Below are 22,454 nucleotides of genomic sequence, written 5' to 3'. Positions count from 1 at the left end.
ACCGGTAGTGTTATTTCCTAATGGATAAAAAATAGTTGATTAAGGATCCAGGAAAAGTCATCTAAGACGTATTGTTTAAAAGAGAAATTGATGTTCCTGTTTGTTATCCAGTCATTTCCTTTGAAAATAGCAGATTAATTATTAAAAGGATGTTGTTTAGGATCTAATTTGCATAAATCTTATTTCAAAACTCCTCCCCTATATTTGCATATGAAGACATAATGTTATTCTTTTGTTTCATAGTTTTGATCGGTACTATTAATCAAGAATACTTTTTTAAGATGGAGATTTGGGCTAATGACTATTTTACAAGTATTTTGTTAGTCAGATGTGCAATATAATGAATAACAATTGTTTTTTTTGTGAAATAATTTATGGCGCAAGGCTTTTAGGTTGAATTAATAAAATGACATTCAAGCAAAATTCAAATAAATTATTATTATTATAATGTTCATTCAGTGCGTTATATAAAACAAAGGATTTGTCTATATTCTTCTTTTGTTTTAGTCAATGTCCAGCATGATATGCTACAATCTGCCAATCACAAGGATGAACACAGCAACATATGTTGACAGTCTATTTGATAAAATCGAAATATAAGCTATGAAAATATTATAAAAAAAGGGGAGGAAGATAAGAAAAGGATGCTTAAACTCATAAGTCAATGTCATACAAAGTAATGGCAAAAAAAAAGAAAAATCACCCAAAAGACAACAGTTATGATTTTAAAAAACAATACTACGAGGCAAAATTTTGTACAATTTCATGGCAGTATCAAGAATGGACTTATTGACCAAATTTTCTAGATTGTTCTGAATTAATCTAGCTTCGTCGTCTGCTATAGTGTCTTTCTTTGGTCACTTATGTATCTGATAATTCAAAAGTCAGATGTTCTAGTTATAACTTTGATTTCGATTATATTTACCAAATAAGTGATAACCATTAAAGCCATTTTCAAAAGTTGTTATTTGCAATTTGCAATTCTTCAACTGAAGCTAAGAGATATATACAGGTAATTAAAGGGCCAGTTTTAAGGTTAAAAAAAAAAACCCTAAATAAACCCCTCTCACATGTTGTTGGTTTTTTTTGGTACTTTTTGGATGCTGTCTTATTGTGGTATGTGCCAACATCGTCTTTTATTGGTATGTCTGCTAACTGTGTCCTTCTAAGTCACAAAAAGTGCTCTGACCTTTTTAAAAGTTCATTTCTGTGTGTTTCGGTGCTATAAAAATACATTTGGTTTCCCACCCTCTCTTCAAATTGACATATATTGGTTTTAAATAATTCCATGTAATTAGCTTGCATCTGTTGATATACTTCTGATGACAGCAACATGTTCATTTTAAATCAATTACGTCAATTTCATAGATCTCAAAACACTTGTAATCAGTGTCAAAATTTGGCTTCTTTGACAGCTGTCAACCATCTTATTACCATATATGTAAATTATTTATCGCTTTGAAATTTAGTTTTGAAATGTATCTTTAAGTGCTTAACATGTTCAAGAGAATTTTGAAATTTGATTTGAAAATATAATTTTTAAATTTCTATAATCTGGTTTTGATGGTCGGAGGCATAATTTTGTCTGGTGTGCGTCGATCAGTTCATCCTTTTGTTTCTCCGTTAGTCTGACCATTCTGTATCGGGTTAAAGTTTCTGGTCAAGGTAGGACACAGATTTTTATTTTTATTGTTTCTATAATCATGATAATATGTAAGACTTTTTTTAATATTAAACAGGAAGGATGCCTTTCAAGGAAAAGCTGAACAATTAAAAAAACATGACCAAGTATAAAATTAAACTTTATTATGTCAGACATGTGATTATTCCAGCAAGAGTAAAAATCTGTCGATTTTTAAGCATTTTTCCATCCCTCCCATTAATATTTAAAATCTAAATAATATGATAGCTATTATTAAAACACTTTAAAAGCTTGAATTACTGATAAGCAAATGAATCTCTAGAGGGATTCAAATCATTAGAATGAAATAAAAACAAAGTCCAAGTCGGTACTCCGTACAGGTCAAATTTAGGTCAATTGCAATATAGCTTTGTCCCACTGTTTGAATGATATGATTTTTATCACAAAAAATAACATTTGTCTTTATTTTCTTTTTTTCTTTTCAGCACTTGAAAATGTTCAATCTGAGTTGTTTGAGGTCAAGGCCAAGTATGACGAGGCTACCACTGCCAAGTAAGTTATGTTTTCTATTGAAAACTATGAACCATTTAGTGCTATTCACATTCCTTTACTTCACTATAACAAAAAAATAATAGACCTATCAGTTAAAAAATTTTGTAACAAAGTATTGTTTTGTGTACCTGAAAAGGACCATACGCTTATTAAAGAATTGTTTGTGGCTGTGTTAGTTATTTGAGCTGCCTGAATTGTTCCAACATATTTCAACAATATTTTCCAATTTTAGGTTTACAATACTTTTGTGTCTTATTACTCTGTTATGTTTAAAATAGAAAAAAAGGGAATGGGGTAGATTAAAAGCCCCATCAAGAATAAAGGTTGAACAATACAAAATAAATATAAAATTAGATAATTTGCTCTTGCATATTTCTTCGGGTAGATTAAAAACTCCACTTATAATATAAGCTGACCAAGCAAAAAAAAAGAAGAAAAATTGTTTTTGCTCACTTGCATATATTTCTTCATGATGAGGTTTGATATATAATAATGCCTTCAAAATCAGAAGAAATTTAAACTCTCTTTTAAATGTTTTTAGAAGATTTAAATTTAAAAATACAAATTATTTTTTTGTTAAATATTTGGAATAGTTGCTTTCTTGTTAGTCTCATGATTGTGAGGTCTAGTTAATGATAGTCATGATTAAGTTTAACGTTAGTCGGTCAGCAGACATCTGAGTTTTACTAGGTGATTATAATGAATAAATTGTAACTTTGATGTCCAAACATAATTTTTCATGTAAATTTTTATCTTTAAAGAATAAAAGTTGTCATTCAAATTATGGTCACAAACTCCTTGAGGGAATTTGTCCAGACTGGTGGTCTTGTATCTGGTGTCCAGTATTCATTGACCAGTGGTCAGACTTACTCATGTCCAGCTTTTGATTTATTTTGTCTCAACCAGCGGGGTCATTTGTTTTACAGAAATCATCTTTGCTATAAATCAATAAATTATCTGTTATATGCAATAATTTATTAATCAGCATATTCAATGACCAATGGTCAGACTTACCCATGTCCAGATTTTGATTTATTTTGTCTCAATCCGTGATCAGACCATAATGGATCATTTGTTTTACAGAAATCATCCCCCTATAAATCAATATATTATCTGTTATATGCAATAATTAATTATTTTTTTATGTAACCATTGACAAGTTTGTAAGTGAAATTGACAACTGATTTTTATTATTGACAGTTAATAGATTTGTTTGTAATATTTATTAATAACTTTGCATGTAGACAAAACTTTCTTTGTATTTTTATTAAAAACTAAAGTAACAATTTTCCCAGAAGAAGAAGAAAAATGTTAAATATAATTGATTTGGTGAAAAGGAATTATTTAGAAAATTATTATTTATAAAAATGAAACAGATCTAGGATACCTTAACACGATAATAAAGTAATTATGTTAAGAACATGGAATAAAGGTTCTTTGAAATAATTGTAACAGGGAAAACAATGATATTGGGTATCCATCCATGACACAAGAACCAAAGGAACAGAATATATATAGATATAAGAAGATGTGGTATGAGTGCCAATGACGCAACTCTCCATTCAAGTCACAATTTGTAAAAGTAAACCGTTAAAGGTCAATGTACAGTTTTCAACACGGAACCATGGCTCACACCAAACAGCAATCTATAAAGGGCCCCAAGAAATGACTAGTGTAAAACCATTCAAACAGGAAAACCAAAAGTCTAATCTATATAAAGAATACTTATTATATATGCCTACAATGTATCTTCAGAAGAAAAAAAAGGGGAGGAGTTTTGTCTGCTGTACTTTCCAATGTATTAGGGGATTCCTGTTATCTTTTTTGTGTAGAAATGAAATAAATGACAAAAAGGTTGAATGAAAAACAAAGAAACGTTGATAGTAATAAAATAGATTTTTTATGGGAGTTATTACACTGAGGGACGACATCAAAAGTTCAATGAAGGATAAACAACTTAATTCACATAGTTTTTTCACTGACCCCCACACCCCCCCCCCCTCTTAACTTAATTTGGGAAAAATTGATTGACCAATAGGGATATATGTAAAATCACTTTTAGATTAACAAAACAGGCAGCAATGTTGACCAAAATGCAATATCTGGACATGCATCTATAGAAAAAGCAATTAACAGCAAAAACTGAAATAAAAATCAAAAATAAAATGATCAAAGAAGGTAAAATGTCTCAATAAAAGTTACAATTTCTGTGTCCATATTGTCAATATCCATTTTTGACAAAACAATACACTTTGGAAAACATAAAAATCTGATATAAACCAATATTACTGCCGTTAACAAGTATTATACATATCTAACGATTGATTATTATTGGCCTTTTGACACATGGTGATCACTTTGATTTGTGTAAATGACAGAAATTATATCGCAGATCGTACATTCAGCACCCAACCCATTGTAGATGACATCTTGCTGCGGGGCTAGCTCGTGTTCAGAAGCTAAATTACAGATCAAAAAAGAAAATTAATTAGCTCATAGTCCAAATGTACACAAGAAACTAAATTGTATTGATTTGAAAACAAGGGGAAGTTTCCGGGCCATTTTCTGTGTTTTTATCGCCATTTTTATGAAAGAATGTGTTTTTTGTATACAGATTACATGTCTTAAGTTGTAAATCCACCAGTAATAGTATTGGTTTTTGTTTTGTTAACGGCTTGTTTTATTGAAAGCTACAAAGAAAATCTTTTTTGATGTTGTTATATGACAGTATTATGTTGTAATATCTGTTTTTATGCACAGAACTGATTTTTTTTTTGAATTTTTATTTACATTGATGTGTTCAATACTTCTTTGTAATATTTGAATATATATTTAAATTTTCATTTAATAAATAATGAATTGTTTATTGTTGTATTTTTGCGGAGGAATTTTAAAAACTTAATTTATTTTAATTTTGTATCTGAATTGCTATCTGCAATTTAAACGGATAGTAGCTACGATTTTCATTAAAATTACTTTTTTAATCTATATGCCGGATTTTGTACAAAAAGTAAAATAATTATGATTAAAACAATTACTGGTTACGTTCCATTAAGCATTTAGAAGCTTTTTAACGTTTAACACCTACATTTATTTATTATCTATAGATAATAATTCGATGTTAAGCCCAACCCTTATTCATATGACCTTTACTCTTTAGTTCCCAATGCGCAATCGCACATTGTGCCTCGAAGGGAAAATGGTCGAACAGGGGAATGTTAACGCGGAAATGGTACGCGAATTTACAGTTTCAGCGAGAAAAGAAACAAAAAAGAGGTGCAGACAAGTTATTGTAAATTAAAAATAAAATGCGTCGATGAGATCGGTCAATAAAATCACTCAAAACACCTGCGACGCAGGCAAAGTCAAACAGAAGTAGCCGACGGTTTGCGTAATGTTTACATTTCTTAAATTTTCCAGATCACATGAAAAAAAATCTCAACGTGTTCATAATTGTCAAAAATATGTTTATAAATTTACGGGCAGTAATCTCCCACCTTAGAAGAAATTAGAAATCAACTTCCTAAACTTTAGTATTATTCTTCAAGTGTATCCTTCATGGAGGCCCCGATTTAACACACACACGTGTATACATTATCGGCATGGTTTGGTCATACAAATGTAATAACAAGTGTATAATATCGCCATTGTTGGAGAATCTTGGGTTGAAATAATATGCCGGTATTTATTATATTTTTTATCTACATAATTTGATAAATGGCGTCAAATATGTACGTTTAATAAAGAGTAATTATCAAATATGTAAGAAAACAAAAAGCACGTGTTCGTATCTATATATATCTTGGTTAGCTCACTCGCTATGTCTGCAAAGTTCGGGAAGTAAACCCGAAGCATAATTAATGAGGTGAATAGGCACACAACACGATATGAATTATCAATTATTAACACTTCTGTAGTTTATTAAAATATTTTTACGATCTTATTGCTTATATTTAGTACATATCTTTGATTTTAGCAGCTTTAAAACTTGTTCATAATTTTGTCAAAATCGTAGCTACTATCCCTTTAAGAATAAGAACATTTGAAAGGTTGTGACTTTAAATTATGTAAAAGTTAAAAAAAAAAAGTTATAATTAACCAAATTAAAAACCTTGAAATATATATATAAAAACAAATAAGACAGCTTCTTAACAACACAAAAAAAGAAATTTGAAAAGTATCATTACATTTGATTTAAAAAAAAATTAGTTATGAAATTATAGATTTACAGTTTTGGTAAAAAATAATAAGTAATTAAAATATATTTAAAAACTCAATAAATCTATTAACTCTTTTTTAGAAATACATACAAACATTTCTGATAAAAAGTAAAACTTATTCATAAAAGTGGGAAAACCAGTCATTTTGGTACAAAAATGTAAGATTTCCGATTTTGTATGATAATTAATGATTCTGTCATTAGCCGGATATATGTTGCTGGCGAATCTACATTAAAATCACCTATAGTCGCAAATAAATATTTCCGATGATGTAAACACAAGCTGATTTGCTTGAACGAATATGACATATGCCACAGAGAAAGTTCAGAAGGTCTCTCGTGATAAATAGTCGGACCGTTTTAATTGCTAGGACTGTGACAAGTGATTAGTTTAAATGGTACTTAGAAAAAAAACAATAACTTCAATCATTTACACAACATTAATATGAACATAAATTACTGATGCATCAGTAGGCTACCTGAATAAATTGGTACAAATAACAAGCAAGTACACTCAGTCGAAAAAGACCATCAAATTGTAAGAAAAAAAGATAGGTTTATGGAATAAAAAAAAATTAAACAAGCAAGTCAAATTAAACACTCAGTCAAAAAAGAGCATGCAATCCTATGAAAAAAATAGCTTTATGGCATGTATGGAATAACATCGTAAATAGAAGCATGAAATCCTATGTAAAGAGAAGATAATTTCAAGAAAGCATGCTCAGTCAAAAAAGAGCATCAAATCATATAAGAAAAGAAGAAAAGAAGAAAAAAATGTTTAATGAAATAACACTTAAAAAATTTTAATAAAAGTACACTAGCTCCCAAAAATATAGCTGAATGAATAAACAGGATTTAGTACTTTTACACTTTATTCAAATGTGTATCCTTTTGTATTATGTAATATGACCTATACTTCACATACCTATAAAGGGAGGTAACTTTTAAAATGTTTGATACATTTGTGTTATAAACTGCTGTAGGAGATATTCAGTCAATTGACAGATCTGGATTTACATCAGCTTGGGACTATATATCATGTTTAATTAGGTCCATAGACCACAAAATCTTCAATTGATCTGAAACCATTCATCCTTTGATTTTGAGGTCCGGCAATTAATTTGAATGATGTTTTTAGTCGGTCTGTGTCATACTCAACTGCTGGAGGTCTGACGATTTTGAGAGCTCTATTATTTTTACCAAACAGAGGATGTTTCGTTCAATTGCTCAAGGATTAAGTCATTAATTTCGATATTGTTTTTATAGCCTTAGTTGTTATAAATTTGGAAATGCCCTAAATCTATGGATGATCAGTGACTCGACCTTGACGATGTCCTTTTCAACGATAAAAATATGATCTATTCTTACCGCACATATTCATTCAGGATTTTTATCTCGAGTTAAATATTGTCAGACAAACATATAAAAATAAAAATAGCATCAAATAAAATGTTTTTTGCTCAATTGATCTTTTTCAAATATGATTAATTTGACCACGATACCTTATCAATCTAGGCTAATATGCCATGAAAAGTTTACAAAATTTTGTTTTTGTTTCTATGTACACTACATCTTTGTAAATTCTAAATAAAAAGATACGTCCAAAGGTTTTGCAATCCATTGCTATATAATTTGAATTTAAACGAAAAATAACTTTTAAAAATTGAAATTTTCTTTTGTTTACATATTTTTAGATAGAAATTGTTTACATTGACATAAAAGAAATTATTAAACAAATAAAAATTAAATATTTAATTCTGCTTTTTTTTTTTATAATCAAATAGTGATTCTAAAATCTTTCATTTATATTAGTCTTAATTAATAATTTAAGACATTTTCGGTCATACTTACACCTTGTTATAGACTGATGGTGTTTTATTGGTTAATGTAATGTGTGTCTTAAATTCTTTCAAATGAAATTAAAAAAAAATGCAATAATAATAACAATATTTTCATTATTTTCAGGTCTGATGAAATGGAGATGGTGATGTCTGAGCTTGAACGTGCTAATGAGGTATGTTATTTTGTATGCTCTAGTCTTCATCATTTCAATGTTTTGAATCTGTCATCAATAATGGACTTTCCAACAAAAAACTCATATCTCCTGGGGGAATAATGTTGGTGGTTCAGTCTTTAGCCACTCCAGCTTCCTTTACCAATAAATGATTGCTGCCAGGAAATAACATGATATTGCTGAATTTGGTGCTAAATATCATTTATGTATATTTATTAAAACAAAATCAGAAATTGAATTTAAGTAAAAAAAAAATTTAAAAAAAAGGACAGTATATTTTCCTTCTTTCTTTGTGGTTTTCTGATCAATTTATCGAGAGAGAGATTTTTGGGGTTACTGTATTTGTGAGGTATTTAAAATTGTAAAGTTTTATTATGAAATATATTTACAATTCATAGAAAAACAATATCACTTAATGGATATATACAAAAAAAAAACAATGTTTAAAAGTGCATGTATTAATTTCAAGAATCTCTAATATGCATCTATTTCCTTATTGTTTATAAAGAAAAACAACATTGTGCCTTCCTTATTATCAAATCCAAATATATTTTGTAAATCTTTTATTCAATCTATAATTAAGTACAACATCATAGTTGCATGTATTATTGAGTTATTTAATATATTAAAATTATTGACAAATTCCGACGTAAATAATCAATACATAGAAAACTGAATTTTTTTGTGTATTGCTTGAATTTCTTTAGTTGCTGATTGGAAATGGATGTCGATTAATCAATCATAAAACAAATTGAAATTGATCTGGATTCTGGGAGTTTGACAAGTAATCAATGACTTATTGATTGCCGATCGATTACTTATTGTCGGCAATTATTCCGTATTGATTCCAAATGGAAATTTTATTTGAAATAATGAAGTTGATGATGAGTCGTTTGTTGTTTTGTAGACTCAAGATATTTATAATTTTTCGATTATAAAAGACGAGTGAATTGGAATTCAATAGATCATTGTATGACTATAAAGTCTAGTTCAGAAGTGAAAAACGATAGATGATCTGTAATATTTTAACTATTGCTTTTTGAAACACGACTGGATTAATATATTTTTTGACCATTGTAAAATAGTGATTTTTATGATTAACTCTTATTGCATGATTAATCAGAAGAAAAACTTTTTCAAGAAATCTATGGAAGTAAAAAAGAAATATAGACAATTTAAGGAAGAATTTTCACCACATGGTTAAGTTGGATATAATTATGATATTCTAACCAAGGATCTTGTTAAGCCTTACAATGCTTTATTTCTTAAGGTAAATTACATGGTTGACTTCACTGTTATCTAAATGCTAATTAAACTCAGGTTGCATATAGTATTCCTAACTAAAGATACTGCACATGCAAAAGGTATCACGATGGCATACTTTTATTGTAATGCAATGGTAAATGGAACTGCAGATAAAATCTAAAGCAACATTTAAAAGACAATTGGGAACTTAGGTTCTGTAGTAACTGAATTGGTGATAGCCGTAGGTTGTAGGTTTAGATAGAGGATATGTTTTGTTAATTATTTAAAACCAATATCAAAATTGGAAATAATAATGTTGGCAGAGAGTTAAGATAATCCTATCCTTATTCTAAGGACTGAATGCTTTTAGAAGTGAAGCAACACTTGAATTGCTTTTTATAGGCTAAATTTGATATAGCAGACATTTAACATGTATTCATATGTTGTCTACATTATTAACAGGTTGATTGAAATAAAATGGATATATACATATTTTTTGATTGAGAAGGTTAAAATATTTATATCAATATATTTGTAATCCTGATATTGTAACATATTGAAAATGTATATTGTTATACAGAAATCAATAATGACTTTAAAATTAACTTCCACAAGGGGAAAAATAACCTATTAAATGTTTAATTGAATTTTGATGAGCTACATATTGAATGTTTTATATTAAACTTGTAGGTTTATACCTACATTGTAGCTGTAACTTTAAATGAAAAAAACAAGTTATAAAAAAAACAGAGGACGGGTCATAAGACTTAATTCCTTGATTTTAATTTTTAAAGTAAATAGATATTATTGATAACACTGTTGCAAGCAAACTCTAGTTATAGGTGATTAATGCTTTTAGTCATAATAAACGGGAAATAGAATCGTAATGAAGTAGAATCCTGCACATTTAGATAATTTGTGATCTGATTTTCAAAAGTTTACTTAAAAAGAAATAACTATAGACAGAATTCCATAAATCTGAAGACCTTCAAATGATAAAATGTACAGATAAATGTTTTTTTTTTTTTTTTTAAATATCCAATGTAATGCAATTCTAAAGGTAATACTTTTTGTTTACCTTTGTATGTCTGTCTGTCTGTGTGTCATCAAATTATGCCTTTTTGGATATGATTTTTAAATCCTGTTTGGAACCAGTTGTTAAGGTGGGAAAGAGACTCCTGTCTTTTCATTCATCTTTAGAAGGAAGTTAAGAGCTAGCTCACTACGATTGTTTAGTTTAATTGGTCACACATTTTGATGCAACAATTATGTAGTTTGCATTACACATTGAAGAACTTCTTTGAATGACATTTTTGCCTTTGTTTCTTTTCAACAGAGAGCAGCTGGATCAGAAAGACAAACAGAACAGTTAAGGCAACAGTTGGTAACAGTAAACCAGAGTCATAGAGAGGGAGACACTACACAGAAATCTGCAGACATGGAAAAGGCAATAGATATGTTACAGAGATCGGGTTTGGAGGTTGAATTGGCAGCAAAGGAAAAAGAGGTAAGATATAGGTCACTGCTACTGACATTTAAAAGTATGAATAAGAGGGCAAGAAGAATACAAACAAACTTAGGTTATTTTTTATTCATTCTTAGAATTAAAACCGATTTTAAAGGAATTACTAGAAAATTCTTAACCACAATAGAGTTAACAGGAGTTGGGAGAGGGAAAGGACAAGGAGGGTTGAATCATGTTATAAATTAAACATATAGAATTTAGAAGTGATAGAGGAATTAAAGAAATGCATAAAATAAGGTCACTGCAACCATACTTTAGTGATAAATTAGTATGATAGAAGTTTTAATGAATTGATTGATATGAAAGTGTCGTCACAGTAAATGATTGAAGAAGTTTTCTTATATTGAATTTAGTATCACACATATTTAAAAAATAAAACCCACTAAAAACTCTTTTGACTTGAACTTATGACTTTAAAAGTAACAATTATTACTTGGCAGTTATTGCATGGTCTAGCATTGTATGAAATCTTATTGCATTTTAAATGTTAAATCTTGCTTCTTCGTATAAGATGTAATGATGACATGTTTTATTGTGAATTTCAGATTTCTCAACTTGTAGATGATGTGCAGAGATTGCAGGCATCACTAAATAAAATGAGGGAGACCACTGCATCACAGGTATAAAATGATTAAAATAATGCCCTCAGATTAAAAATTTGATAAGAGAGTACCCAAGACATGTATCCCAAAAAGTTTCACATTAGGTATCCTGGAAATAAACCAGCTGAGCCCTCCTACTGGTGTGTGATTTTCTCCCTATGTTGTAGACCCATTGGTGCCCTTTGGCTGTTATCTCCTCTTTGGTTGTATTGTTGTCTCTCTGACATATATATTTCCAATTTCCATTATCAATTTTTCTTTCATCAGATTAATTCAATAAAATTCAAGGAATTGTATAGCCTAAGGATTGAAATAACATATATCACTCAAAATTGAGTCTTCAGATATCCGATATTCCGAAAAGAGGAAATATTGGTTAATCTTAGTATGTTTACTAAAAGTAGGTCAAAGTTTTGTGTGTCTAAAATTAGAGTGAATTTTATGAAATATTCGCTATCTGAATTCCTACTATAATAATGTCTTTTGTATATACCCCCTTCCCCTGAGCCTCTTTATCTGTATGATATCAGATTGGCTATCGTTAATCAATGAACTGAACGTATTGATTTTTTTGTCTTAAATACAATACTTTTGTTGTCTCGATATTTTCAGTTAGAAATAGATTTCTGAAATGTTACAATCTTTAAAAGTGGTTGCCTTGGAAACCATGTTAATTTCAATCAATTATTGACAGCTGGCGTAAATTTCACCAGCTTTTGCAATCACAGGTCGATCAGTATTGAAAAATGTTGCAATTGGAATATTGATTTCAATGTATCAATAAACCCACAAATGATCCCTTGACAATTCCGTCAAATTGACAGGAATTAATTTTAAATGCAGTTTTGTCACTCTTGGTGTCATAAAATTTTATTATAATAGATTCTGCTATTGTAAATCAATATTTGATATTAGAATACCACGATTACTTACATTAAATGCAGATACAATTTTTATTATGAGCTTCCTTAGTAGTTTATCATTACGTTTTATTTACATTCAATTAATTCTGGTCTTGTCAGTAGCAAATTGATTTGTATGTATTGAACTCAGAAAATGATTCATTTTGTCGACGCCTCTGTTGTCGGTATTTTTATATGTCTACATTTAATGGAGAGAAAGAAAGGGGGGGGGAGATACCTGAAAATAAAGGGGGATAAAAAAAATCTATCAAGAAGGGTAATGACAACACCATTATTGAGCAGCACAAACCACACAAGTCAAGTGCCCCCCTCCCTAGAAGAGTTATCTTTCTTGAAGTAATTAATTTTGAAGAAATGTATTGAAATCTTCTTTGAAGATAAAAAAAAGATAAGCAATTCTTGCTATAGTGAAGTAAAAGCGAGAAAAAAATACACAAGAATGCAAATGAAATTAAAAATGATAAAAAGACTTTATTTTTTATATTCAAGTATGTGTTCTATGAATAGATTTATATCTTAATTATTTAATTTTATCTAAATGTGTTAATGTTTTACAGGTGGCTCATTTGGAGGAAGAACTCACTGTGAAAAATCAGGCCTTCAAATATTTGGAAGAAAAAATCAAAACACAACAGGATTATGAAGAAATTAAAAGAGAACTCAAGTATATATTTATAAATCTATTCAAGGTTAAAAATTGAGAGGTCTCATTTCAAATTCTTTGCCATAAATGCAAGGAAGAGATGTGGTATGATTGGCTATGAGACAGCTATCCACTAAAAGGTCACATAACAAACATGTAAACAAGAGAAAGACACAATAAGGCCTTCAACCATGAGTTAAACCATACTGTATAGTAAGCTATAAAAATCCAAAGGCTGTGAATGTTAAATTGGATTAGTCAGTAGAGATATTGCCTCAGATATTCCTTAAAACAATGGTAGCAGTTGATATAGATTTAGAAGATATTCTAAAAAGCACTAAAAATAATAAACATTCATAAAAGTACTCCCACAATAAATTTTCTCTGAAAAAAGAATAAAGTAAAATAAAGAGAGAGAGATAATCAAAAGACCAACATTAACTGACAACTAGAATAATATGAATAGTACCAATTTACTGCACTAGATGTTCATTTCAACATCTAATGTCTCTTCATCATGTTCATTAATGCTTGAGGTCAAAATATTTGAAAATCCAAAACTTTGCATAAGTGTTGAAGAGCTGATTGGTAGCACTATGATAAAACATGAAGTGCCATATGGCATATAAAGTGAAAAAGCATTGAAAAAAATTCACAAACGATTTCCTAAATATCCTCTAAAAGATAAAAATTTTGTATGGTTTATAGCCAGTTCTCATTACAATTACTAATACAATGTGTTGTTACATTTCAGTGTTGTAAAATCCATGGAGTTTGGTGGCAGTGGAGACGAGGATGCTAAGTCAAAGTCATTAGAGACGCTATTATTAGAGAAGAACCGAGCATTGCAGTCGGAGAACACCACATTGAAAGTCTCCAACAGTGAAATATCAGGTAAGATGGCATCGGGTTAGTTAGTGGTAGCATTTCACTTTCTTGTTCAGGTTATTTATAGACTGACCTATGACCTATCAATTTGGATTACCTTTCCTTGAACTGAAATAATTGACAAAAATTTTACATCTTTTAATCTGTTTCAAAAAATTTGTATATTTCAGATTTCTTATATCCTGAATATATCTCTTAAATTACATATCTTTTTCATGAAGCATGTCTTTATCAATTATCAATTCCTTTCATAAATTAATTTAGAACAATGTTTGGATAATGAAATTGATGTAAATCTATATGAATTTGAAATGCAATTTTAGTAACACAGAATTTTAAATGATTCTTAAATGTGCTGTATTGTTACTTATTGATCAGTATTTTGTGAAAAAAATCCTACAATTGATGAAATTGATAACATGTAACAAATGTTGTTTTAATAAGGATATCATGCTAGGAAAATAATCATTTTTCATAGTGTTTTTGAATGTGTTCTTCATTTGATCATTTTGTGACTTTATTTGTTGCTTTGTGTTGAATTACCCCCCTTGTTGTCAATTTCACTAGAAGAGTTGTCTTTCTTGAAGTAATTAATTTTGAAGAAATGTATTGGAATCTTCTTTGAATATCATGAAGTAGACTAAGAATGACCTTTTATTATGTGTCCATTTGCCATCACTGCTTTCCAATAACTAGTGTTTGTTTGATGGTTTTTTTACTAACATGTTTCATGGCACTTTAAAAATTTTCAGCAAATTATTGACTTTGTCCTTTTGGATGTAAATCTTAAAATACAATACAATGACTGTGGTAGGCCAAGGAACTAAGATTTTACTCTCTGCTTTCTTTTTATCTAACTCAACTTTAAACATTTGAATGCCTTTAATTACTTACATCCACTTCATTTGAACTTTTGTAGATAGTTGTCTCATTGGAAATCATACCACATCTCTTTATTTTTATATTTATGAAGAAGTCGAGTAAGAGCCTTGAAAAAGAGTTTCACCCAAACATATAATTTTGAGTAGGTGAAAAAACCTACAAATAATATTTTAGAAAAATAGTTCCCACCCTGTAAAAAAAAATTGAAAAATTATTTATTATATACATTGTTATAAATTATATCAGGATCCCAGAATTTAAGAAAGGTGTTTATGCTTATGAAAGGGCTTAAGAAAATGTATACCCTTAAGTGTTTAATACGTACATGTTTTGAGAATATTAATGATATGTGTAGCATGGTTCTGTGACACTCTGTTGGAAATTGCAGCTTTTTTTACACGTCCTTGTTTTAGAGTTAAAGAAAACTCTTTCATGTGCATATGCACCTTTCTTACAGGAGATTCCTCAACTCCGGCCCTTTCCGATAACACGGAAGCCTTCGCGACCATGCTTGGAGAAGAAATAGCAGCTACATATCAAGGGGAACATCGAGAGGAGCAAAAATCTCCAGACATTAGACCTGAGTCACCAGAAAGCCCTCCCTCACCCGTCAGTAGTAAAGACACAACTGAAGCGGAGTCGGAAGAGAAATCGTCACCTAGACCACCAATAGAAACACAGTCAAGTGTATCAACCAACGAAGCTTTACATATGCCTCCATTTCCATCACCGTTTTATCAATTTGCCAATAGCCATTTTATGGCAAACTTTATGGGTATGAACCTTGGTGCCATCAAGGTTGACCCAAATAATTCTCAAGGATTAGATACGGTTCTTGTTGCAAAAACTGTGCGTGAACTTTTAAGTATCCATAATATTGGACAGAGACTTTTTGCTAAGCATGTCCTAGGATTATCTCAAGGAACTGTTAGTGAATTATTATCAAAGCCAAAGTCGTGGGATAAACTGACTGAAAAGGGGAGAGAATCCTACAGAAAAATGTACGCTTGGGCAACAGATGAGAGGAATATTGTGGCGCTAAAAGCCATATCGCCTAAAAAAGGTAAGACATCATATGCATAATCAAGAATGCTTTATATAACTTGTAATGCTTGTACCTTTGACAATTTGTCATTTCATTGGTTTAAATATTGGTATATCTTTTCAGTATTTGTTTCAATTTTTAAAGCACACAAGATAGACAAATATATTAGAAAAATTTTCATTATAGTTCTGTATAACTGCATGAAATGTTTGTGTTTGCTTGACTTTAAAATTGGAACCGTTGTGCCTATTATATTGGATTTGATGTAATTTTTTAATTGACAGATTTCTTTGGTTAAAAAAAATCTTCAATTCACAGTTTCATTAACTTTTAGTAATCATTCTTTAAGAATTCAATGAACATGATTTTAGAAAACTTTTCAATTTTCCAAACACAAGAATTTTCTTCAACGTGATTGCCAATTAAAAAAAAACAAATTTTATTTATCATTTTAATGATTTAACATGTTTAAAATCATGAAGTCTAATTCATTTTATATATAGCAATGAAGATATTCAGAGTCAGAATCAGGGCCTTTCCATCAAAAGCTACATTTTATATTTCGAAATTGAAAACAATATTTAAAAGCATTAAACTCTGTCGAATTTTGAACTTAAATTTTGATGGAAAATCCCAGATGAATTTTACTTATATATCATGTACAAAAAATGTATATATTATATATTTAGCATTTTATCAATGTCATTTTCTTATTATTCATATTATATACCCAGAATGCATTGCTTTTTGTATGCTGGCTGCCATATTGGCTTTGGTTTTATACCTTGTCTCCTGATTCCTGGGTCTGTGTTTGCTTACCCAATTCTATTTATCGTTTATGAGGCTGTTTGGTTCCTTTCTGTGCTGGAATTTATAATTATTATATTTTTTTAAAAATTTGGATTGGTCATGTTTGTATGGTCATCATATAAGACCACAAAAAAAGAAATTCCATTCTTTAAACTTTCCTGAATCACTTTTTGTTTTATTCAATTTTTATGAAACACTTTTTTGAACATAAATTCTTCCAATTCCTATATTTATTGAAAATTTGATTTTTTTCAATGTCAAATTTTTCTTTTTAATTTTCAAATGTGAACTAATTGCATTTTAACAACTGCTGCTTTGAAAATTGTTTTAAAAGACATATTAAAAACTCATGTCCATCCATTCTGTATAAAGAATTGAAAACGAAAGTACCCATTTAAGTAATCTTGCTTCACATATATTTTTTAAATGAAAATGTAATTAAAAATTTTTTATGATTCTAAAAGGAAAATAGAAAATATTTCAATAATCAGACAACAGATTGTATTTTGAAAGAATTATTTTTGGTTATAACTTTTCTAACAAATATTAAAAATTAACAAAATCTGATTAAATTTACTTTTGATTTAAAAGGGAGACAATAGATCCCATATTATTTGGCCCAATTTTACTTTTCAGTAAACAGGGCAGTCAGCATACCAGGGTCGAATAGTACTTATCCTCCAATGAGCATACCAGGGGCCAATAACTCCTATCCTCCCGTACTCTTCACAGGTTCCCAGCCACTGGTATCCAGTGTACAGAGAGAAGATGCTCATACTGAAGAAAGAATTGCTCAAATTCTGAACGAGGCACAACAGGCCATGCAGATTAAGAAAGCCATGGAACAGGTACCAGTTTCAGCATATCAACACGTAAGGATGTTCGCTTGTCGAAGCAGTATTCTGTAACCCCTCGGTTATTTTCCTTTGTACAGTATGTGGATAAAAGTCATTTCTTTTCAATTCTATTCACTATCATTTTATGCAATTTTGAAAATTAATAAAAAATAACTTTACTCATTTCCCAACTGATTTTCTCAACATTTTTATCATTACCGATTACACTTAAAAATTGTTGCAGTTTTAAAGGAATTTTAAAAGGTTTTTTAAGAATTTAAGTTTATCATGAACTTTATATTTTAATGTCACTAGATTCTTTATATAGCATGTATAGTATCAAACTCAAGTAATTAATTAAATCTCTTGAAAAATAGAATTTCAAAATTTATTTGATAGTAGCCATAATACACTGCAAATATTTTTAATATTATAAGTGAAAAATCAGGAAAATCTCAAAAGAAATGTCAGAGCCAAAAATAACTTTTTGAAAAATTATTGATTTATATCATGTATATAAAATAAATCATGTACATTAATTTTGTGCAAATGGGAAAAAAGAATGACTTTTGTCTAACAAACATCTGAAGTGCATTATTTTTGTATTGCCAAACAGACCCTACATGTCTTTTTATAATTTGAAATTTTATGTATCATTATACCCCCGCTTTGAAAAAGGTGGATATACTGTTTTACCTCTGTCTGTCCGTCCGTCCGTCCATCAGTCTGTCAGTCTGTCCATCCCATGAATATTTTTTGTCACATTTTTCTCAAGAACTACAATACAAGGATTTCTGAAATTTGGTTTCTGGTTAATATAAGTCTGCTATAACGTGTGATGCGTTTTCAGATTCATCACTTGACAACTTCCTGTTAACCGAACACTTGCATATTTTTACACTTTTAAAATTATCCACATGCGGTGGGGGTATCATCAATGAGCAGTATAGCTCGCAGTTTCACTTGTTTATTCTGTTTTTAAAAACTACATTTTATCCTTTCCTGACTATCTTTGCACATTATATTCAGTTCTGTTCATTATTTTATACATTTTCTGAGAAATCTTCTTTTTTTTTTTAAATGTTTATCATAAAAATTGATCTTTTTTTTAATGTGTTTTTTATAAGAAATCACATTCTGTTACTATTTATAGGTTTAGGTATTTTCTGTTTAAATCTGAAAAGGTGTTGTTATTATAATCCTTAATAGCGAACATCCTTAGTAAATTCATTTCATCTGTACATCTGTAATATTACATTAAAATCCCCTCTTTGAAATTACTAGGATAACATTATTTAAATATCAAAGATTTTAATACCAATTCCAAACAATATATTTGATACAAAATTTCTTGAGATAGTGCATAGTGCACATCAAACATTTTTACACAAAAAACAAAAATATGTAAAAATTCAAACCTGGATCCTTATCACACAAAGATTTCCCTTTACCACCTTACTCGATATAAAAGTAGGCGTGAGACATTATTCTATACACAATTGCTACCTTAAAAAAATTATAGATTATCCTTGCTTTGATATGTGGTATGATGTAGTGAGAACATTCTAACATTAAGCAAGACCAAGAATGGCCTTGTGGATAAACTCATAAAATAACACAGGGTAAACATCCTGATATGGCCGATTTTCACTAATATATGTAATATAATTTCTAGATGCTTAAATCCAGAAGCAAAGGAAATACTAAAATGAGAATAACTTCCGAATTATCACTGAAACTTGCACAAATGCAAAAATGTAGATACACTGCAACTAAAACCAATACAAAAATATTTAAAATAGACTTGAGAAATTGACTTTTATGTAAATATAAAGTATATTTTTCATTTTTCAGCAACAAGTTGCTCATGCAATGGTCAGCAGTATTTATAAACAAGAAATGTCACGATTAGCTATGATGTCTGGCCACCATCATCCCCTGGCATCGCCAACCGGTACACCTTACAGCCAATCAGACTCCAATCTCAGCCCTACTGGTCGCAGGGACAGTGAAAGTAGCCTTAGAAATAACATTAATGGTAATGGCAGGGATTCTAGAGAAATGGTTGAGAGAATTTATCGGCAAGAATTAATGAAGTTAGCCCAAGCGGCAGAAAATGCAGGAAATATGGCAGCAAGTTCAATGTATCAGAGAGAACTACAACAGATGGCAAGAAAAGTTCACATCCAAGAACAGACGGAGCCTGGGGAGATTAGACGATCAAGATCTTCTCCTGACAGGAATTCCGACAGGAATTCAATTAAAATGGAGCCGCCAGACAGTACAGTAGAAGATACATTAAATTTATCCATAAACAACAACAATGGCCCAATCGACTTGAGTAAGCATGGCAGCTCAGCCCCTACAACACCAACATCAGGAGGTTCGGACAAATCTCCGTCAACAGAAACTGCTCATCCTTCTGGTAGTGCCTTTTTCATTGTTCAGCCAAAGGTCAATGGCCATCCTAACAGTTTTGAAAACAACCAGTTTGCCCCTTATTCAGCCCCAGAGTGTGTATCACCTTTACAAAGAATGCAGAATATCGCCAATTCCTTAATGTCAAGGCCACATATGGGAATGGCAGCTGCTAAACCACTCCGGGCAGTTCTGCCGGCTATTACCCAGGAACAGTTTGATAGCTACGCCACCATAAACACTGATGACCTGGTCAAACAGGTCAAAGAAACATTGAGTCAGTACTCAATTAGCCAAAGATTGTTTGGAGAAAGTGTTCTGGGGCTCTCTCAGGGGAGCGTTAGTGATCTGCTTGCTAGGCCAAAACCTTGGCACATGCTCACACAAAAGGGGAGAGAACCCTTTATTAGAATGCAGATATTCTTGGAGGATACAGAAGCAATTCCAAAACTTGTAGCATCACAGTACCACATTCCACCGGAAAAACTGATGAGAAGTGCCTCAATCCCAAAGCCAAACGAAATAGGTAAGAATCAGAAACGAAAGACATACATGTATTAATATAAAATACAGTGGTCAGTTAGGATGTACTTTAACAATTCAGTTTTGACACTGCTTGTTCTCTTTGAGCTTTCGTTTTTGACCTTCAAACAAAACTTCAGATTGATTGATTGTTGCTTTTGATTTACACAAATTACAAATAATTCATGCATATTCATGACAATTAAATCTTTAGATTATGCATGTTATGCGCATACTATTTAAGGAAGAAATTTTATTATTGGAAAGTGTAATACGCTTTACATCTCTATTTTCGACTGGTTTCCAATTGATTCATGTAAAAAAAAATGAAGATGCTCAAAGGGGACATGCACAACTTTTTAAATAGATATTGAAAATCAAATCTTATTTATGATTTCATTTACAAGTTATTTCAAGAAAACAAGTGCCTTTAGAAACGATAAGTTAAGTTTTTTGTGCATCGGAAAGTAAAAAAGAGAAGAAGAAGCATATAAATTGAAGTGTCATTTTTGATTATATTTAAAACGTAATATATAACATGTATAATGTATTACCATGGTTACAAATATTTATAAGATACAGTGGATTCATTTTTTTTATGGATACCAAGTTTCATTGATAGCCGATTCATGGTTTACCTATATCAACGAATGTTGTTACCCCATGTAAAAATAATGAATCAATTATACTTATATTTGTTTTGAAGACTACTGTGTGTCCTACTTATAAGGAATAGTATTGTTTAATGAAATTTAATACAATTTAGACATGTGAGATGAAATTGGTGATAAAAAGGATTAAGGATTCACAAACCATTAAACATGTTATAAGTAAGAAACAAGTTGCACTTACATGCTGACATCATCTTGGGGGTTGCTGACTTGATTTGCTTTAACAAAAGAACTCACAAAAAAATGATCATATTTTTATAAAGAAAAGGTGATTGCATATAATTATTATCAACTTGATGAAAATTACAGTTTGCATTCCTTATATAGTTGGACACACTGTGACACAGTACAAATAAATTATTCAAATGAAATGCAAATTAATAAGTAAGATTTTGTCATTAGTTGTCTCACATAGTCAACTTTTGCTGGATCTTATTATTTGCTTCTAATTATTCAATACCTTATTTGCACATTTCATATAATTTATTACAACATGTTTAATAAATGCATTTCTATGATGAATGGCTTCTAAAGCTACAAACAGCGTAAAAAATTTAATGCAAATTGCAAAAATTGATGCATGGCGATCAAGTTATATAGTAGCTGATATATATATCTCAAATATATACATATATACCCGGATTTAACCAAAATGGAGGATGGATGCATGGCAGACTCATTAAAATTGCCATTGATTAAAACATCTGGCTGAACCTGACAAATTAACAAAATGGCTGCCCAATATATATATATATCATATCATACTTTATACTAATAACTCATCTTCTATATCTGTATATATACATATCTTACAGTCTAATTTTAACTCTCTACAAATGTATGCTTCAGGTAGGTATTCTCTATACCTGCCAAACTATAAACAGGGGAGGGGGTCTTTGAAAAGGGGGTAGGCCATCATATGTTATTTTTAAAAGAGGGATATGAGTGTTTCTACTTGCAAAGGAGGAGAAGGTGGCTAGGCTAGTTTTCCTCTGATATTTTACTTGATTTTAAAAT

General features: G+C 30.1%; 1 protein-coding gene across 5 annotated transcripts in view; it reads left to right on the top strand.

Moving 5' to 3' along the window:
• Positions 1–22,454, top strand: part of LOC143076647 (homeobox protein cut-like 1) — an 84,423-nt gene that overhangs the window by 50,183 nt on the left and 11,786 nt on the right. For 2 of the 5 annotated variants that reach the window (XM_076252488.1, XM_076252483.1), the window contains exons 7-15: positions 2,128–2,194; positions 8,379–8,427; positions 11,009–11,179; positions 11,743–11,817; positions 13,280–13,386; positions 14,120–14,259; positions 15,593–16,198; positions 17,627–17,862; positions 19,681–20,770. In XM_076252488.1, the coding sequence (XP_076108603.1) occupies positions 2,128–2,194; positions 8,379–8,427; positions 11,009–11,179; positions 11,743–11,817; positions 13,280–13,386; positions 14,120–14,259; positions 15,593–16,198; positions 17,627–17,862; positions 19,681–20,770 (2,541 nt within the window). The remainder of the gene's footprint in view (positions 1–2,127; positions 2,195–8,378; positions 8,428–11,008; positions 11,180–11,742; positions 11,818–13,279; positions 13,387–14,119; positions 14,260–15,592; positions 16,199–17,626; positions 17,863–19,680; positions 20,771–22,454) is intronic. The other 3 variants (XM_076252487.1, XM_076252486.1, XM_076252485.1) reach the window with 3 other exon arrangements.

This window comes from Mytilus galloprovincialis, chromosome 5 (assembly GCF_965363235.1).
Source record: "Mytilus galloprovincialis chromosome 5, xbMytGall1.hap1.1, whole genome shotgun sequence".
NCBI classification, from domain to species: domain Eukaryota; kingdom Metazoa; phylum Mollusca; class Bivalvia; order Mytilida; family Mytilidae; genus Mytilus; species Mytilus galloprovincialis.
Note: the sequence above shows the minus strand (reverse complement) of the source record. Positions and strands in the feature narration are given on the sequence as shown.